Raw genomic sequence first — 4,488 nt, 5'->3', positions numbered from 1 at the left:
TATCAGTTTACCTCTCTTCCGTCAGAGGAATAGAGGATCGATACATTAAACGGAAAGCAACGGTTCCGTTAGAATTACCATTGATTTCAATGGTAATTATTTTGTATCTGTTGCTTTCCGTTTGTCTCCGTTCGCTAGGTTTCCGTCAGACTGCACTTTTGTTTCCGTTCAAAAAAACGGAAACCTGGCAAACGGAGACAAACTGAAAGCAACTGATACAAAAGAATTACCATTGAAATGGTCGCTTTCCGTTTAATGTACCGTTCCCCTCCTCCTCTGACGGAAGAGACGTAAACTGAAAGTAACAGTAGTGTGAACTCTTAGCGCTCTTACGTATCTCTGTTATTGCTCATGGAAATTTATTACTAAATTGACAACTGGGTTTTACTTGTTGGGAGGGAGTGTTCCTACACAGTTTTACTCTGTCTGAACTGATTGGACATTGTGAGACTGTGTAGAACCCCCCCCCCACCCCCACACCAACTAATAACACCCAGATCTAAATTTATTCAAAAATGTTTAGGAGGAATAACAGAGGAACAGCACAACTCAGAGTTCTAATAAACATGCTCTAGAATTGTTAGATTATGGGGAATAAAAGTGTTTACTGAAATAGATTTGTCAGGATAGCTGACAGGTCCTCTTTAAAATGGTCTCTTACTTGTGTTCTCCATTTAACAATGCAATTTGCCTGTTGCCCTCAAAAAATAAATAAATCATACTATAGCTCATAATGAATAGTGCCATTTGTAATGTCCTAAAAGACACAAACAAAAAAAATAAATATTGCTATTTGTTTTCTATTTCTTTTGTGCGTTATTTGGATCTATGACAACAATTTTCGATTAAAAATAATTTATTCAACAAATTTTCAAGACAGCAAGCTTATTAAATAACAAATCATGTAAAACAAATAAATAAATGACATCATTTTGAATAATTAACTGATTCTATATAAAAAAATAATTACAAAGTACAGTAGATTAGGCAAAATACAGTAAACAGAACACATTTCAGTGTACCAATATATTACATTTGCAGTCATTTCCATATTACTATACATAAATAAATTACTTCTATTCCTTTTTTTTTTAGAAATTCTATCTCTATGTAGCTTATACAAAAAATAACGTAATGCAATTAATACTGAAATGTTATATGATAAATAAAAAAAAATACTTTTCAATTGAAAGAAATTAAAACATTTCTATTTTCTGAAATAAACGAACGTCAGCTAAAACTAGGTTTCTATTGGATTTTACTCCTTTTCCCTGATTGACAGTTTTCATAATTGCTGGTATAAGGAGATGGTTATTGTTATAACTATAGAAGTCATAAGACTGTATAAGGTCAGTTAATAAGACCATATCTGCTTCCATTTTTAAAATTTTTGAGTTGGGTTTTACGTAGATAATTTATTCCATGGTTTTCTACATAGTAGAAAATGCCCACTTCTGCAGAGATGCGGAAATCTCAAGGCCATATATCCTCTATGAATTCATCTACAGAGAGCCTCTTTTTTAGCCTTCACTCCATTCATCGGGTGTCTTATTGCTTCATGGTATGATCTTATTTATTAGATGCTGTAGGCTTGGAAGTCTTGGACCTGAATTTGCAAAAGAAAAAAAAAATTACGGTAAATGCTGGTTCCCAAAAATAACAGTAAATGTTGGTTCCACTTTAATTACATTACTGGGATACACATTGATGGCCTATTTATAGGACATGCCGTCAATATTTATTTGGTGGGGTCAAACCTTTGGGCCACCCTGTCGTGCCCCTTTAAATGTGTTTTCCAAGCACAGCATGCAACTGTTCTTGGGACTGAGCTTTACGGCCTTTATAATTTACACAACCTACTACAGATGTCCTTAGCACATTTATATATTTTCCAGACAAAAATAATCATTGCAAATGCTGTATGTGTAAATTATTGAAAAATTCACACTTACGAATCCAAAGTTCTGTCAATGATCCTCTTGACCCATGGAGCGGTGGTATCTAAACATATATCTTGACTTGTTTCTTTACCAGTTTTCACAGTGGCACTGCGGATTGAAAGAAGCATAAAAATAAAGATTTGGAACATAATAATTGATACACAAGCACAAATATAAGTATATATACCTATTGATCTAGTATATATAGATTTATTTGTATCCAAAAAAGAGAACGTGAAGCAGCACTCAAATAAAGTGAATTTATTCATCCAACATGGAACCACAACGTTTCACCTCCTCTATGAAGGCATTTTCAAAAATTTGAAAATGCCTTCATAGAGGAGGTGAAACGTTGTGGTTCCATGTTGGATGAAGAAATTCACTTTATTTGAGTGCTGCTTCACGTTCTCTTTTTTGGATATCCAACACATAAGGAGAGGTCACTCCTTTATCTTTGAAGCCCTGCACCAACCTAGTCAGGCATTTGTTCACAGTGCTGCTCCAATCCTCTGCTTTTTTCTAGATTTATTTGTATATATAATCATTAAAACAATTAACTTTGACTACCTTTGATTGTTATAACGTTAATAAAATAATACTGTGGCTTAGATGTGGCAGTTATTAGCTGGGCCCTGTATGTGAGTCAGAGACACACGTAGGACCGCTCTCAGCCGAGCCGTCAGTTCAGCTGAACTGACGGAATCGGCTAAGACAGAACTATACAGCTTCTATGTATACAGGATACATAAAAGCTATGTCTTAAAAGTAACAGAAAAAAATAATAAAAGTAGTTTGGAAAGTTGCTTAAAAACACAAAATACTTTTATTTAATAATATTTTTAAAAAAATTGCTTTCATAGCCTTTAAAGTTATTTTCCACTAAAATACTTTTATGAAATCTCTGACTGACAGGTTTCTAAAGTGTGATCAGTTAGGGTCCTTTCGCTGGGAGCCCCACCAATCCTGAGAATAAAAGGGTCCTGTCTCCCATTTCCTCGCTTTTGGGGTCTGTGGAAGACTTAGACCACATGTGCATGGCAGAACTGTATTCACTGGAGACTGTATGGAGGCACATGGAGTCGGAAGGCTGTACAGAGCCATAATGTGCATGAAGCCTAAGACATATAGACCATAATTGATTGCTATGGGCGACGAGGCTATTGTCCCTAATCCTAACTTTATTCTATAATACAGCTTAGATAATTGAGCTCCAGAAGAAAATAATAACCACTACTTACATGACCTCCAAATGCTTGCAGTGTGGGCCTTTAGGGATAATTTCAAAATTCAGAATTTGCTTTAAAGGTATCGGCCTGCGCTCCGTTTTTATACATTGACATCTAAGTTCTCCAGCCCTCTTTAATGTCATTCCTGTAATGAAAAGATACATGAGTTTTTATAAACTAGAACATGTATTCCTCAACACCGTAGTGAGACCTACAGTATATAAACTATTAGTCATTTACATTGCAATAATTGTCACTTTTTAATTATAGGTGTAGATAAATGTGCAGGCAGTTCACGTCAAAGTACAATTTTGAGTCAGCTCTTACCTCCTGAAAGCACTATGCATGTCAGGCAGACAGCCAGGAATGGAAGGATATTCACGCTTGTTCTCATGGTTAGGAATGTTCTTCCTTTGTCTTTGATAAGAGATGTGGTTTTTAGCTCTGTCTCAAGAGTTCTGCTTAAAAAACTGCTACTGAGCTCTTTTATACTGTGTCTTCCTACAGGAGGCAGGGATTGCACAATAGGAATTTCCAGCCCTGTCAGACCCTTAGGGTTAGTAAAAGTGTCATGCTACACATTCAAACACTAAGGGAAATCCCAATCTAGGGAAAATTTGCAGGCGATGTTGGAACACCACGTTTGGTGGTCATTATTTTTTTTTTTATGTTCCCCATACATATGCAAAAAATGTACGAATAGTTTTTTAATAGGTATATATCTTTTCTGATTTCTGTAAGTCGGAAGGAATCAATAAAAATTGCTGTCATTAGCATCCCATAATGTTTTTTTTATATAGTTTAAGTTCTGCACTATGGTATTAATATAAAGAGGTTCTGCAGGATTCGAAAAAAGGGCCTGCTGTTGTTTTTTTTGCCAGAAACAGCACCACTCTTGTCCATGGGATGTGTCTGGTGTTGCAGCTCAGCCCCATTTACTTAAATAAGTCTGAACTACAATACCATAGACAACCCATGGACAAGAGTGGCGTTATGTTTCTGGCAAAAAGCGGCAACTAAATGTGATTGTCATTGTTATGAAATGTATACAGATGATATGGAGTTAAACCCATTGGACAATAATTATGCTTCATAATACAGTACATTTAAAATGACTGTATATTCTATTAAAACGTTCATTGCTTATAAAAAAAAATCTATACACATATATTTTCAAACTGTATCCGATACAAATCTCTAAAAAGCTCTGTTCACATATGCGTCGTAGCTTCTGTTCTTGACGGAAGCCATGACGCTGTGCCGAATCCATCATATGATGGATCCGAACGGCGCCTGATGTACCCCATTGAATTTTAAAGAGG

The 4,488-nt window shown here is 35.5% G+C and overlaps 1 protein-coding gene across 1 annotated transcript; it reads right to left on the bottom strand.

The window, feature by feature from the left end:
* Positions 1-992: 992 nt before the first annotated feature.
* Positions 993-3,609, bottom strand: LOC142739134 (permeability factor 2-like). The gene is made up of 4 exons (XM_075849796.1): positions 3,494-3,609; positions 3,179-3,311; positions 1,953-2,048; positions 993-1,606 (listed from the first exon to the last, which is right to left on the bottom strand). The coding sequence occupies exons 1-4, from the start codon at positions 3,558-3,560 to the stop codon at positions 1,570-1,572; spliced, it is 333 nt and encodes a 110-aa protein (XP_075705911.1). The 5' UTR covers positions 3,561-3,609; the 3' UTR covers positions 993-1,569.
* Positions 3,610-4,488: the final 879 nt, after the last annotated feature.

The sequence above is a fragment of the Rhinoderma darwinii genome, chromosome 1, assembly GCF_050947455.1.
Source record: "Rhinoderma darwinii isolate aRhiDar2 chromosome 1, aRhiDar2.hap1, whole genome shotgun sequence".
Lineage (NCBI taxonomy): Eukaryota > Metazoa > Chordata > Amphibia > Anura > Rhinodermatidae > Rhinoderma > Rhinoderma darwinii.
Note: the sequence above shows the minus strand (reverse complement) of the source record. Positions and strands in the feature narration are given on the sequence as shown.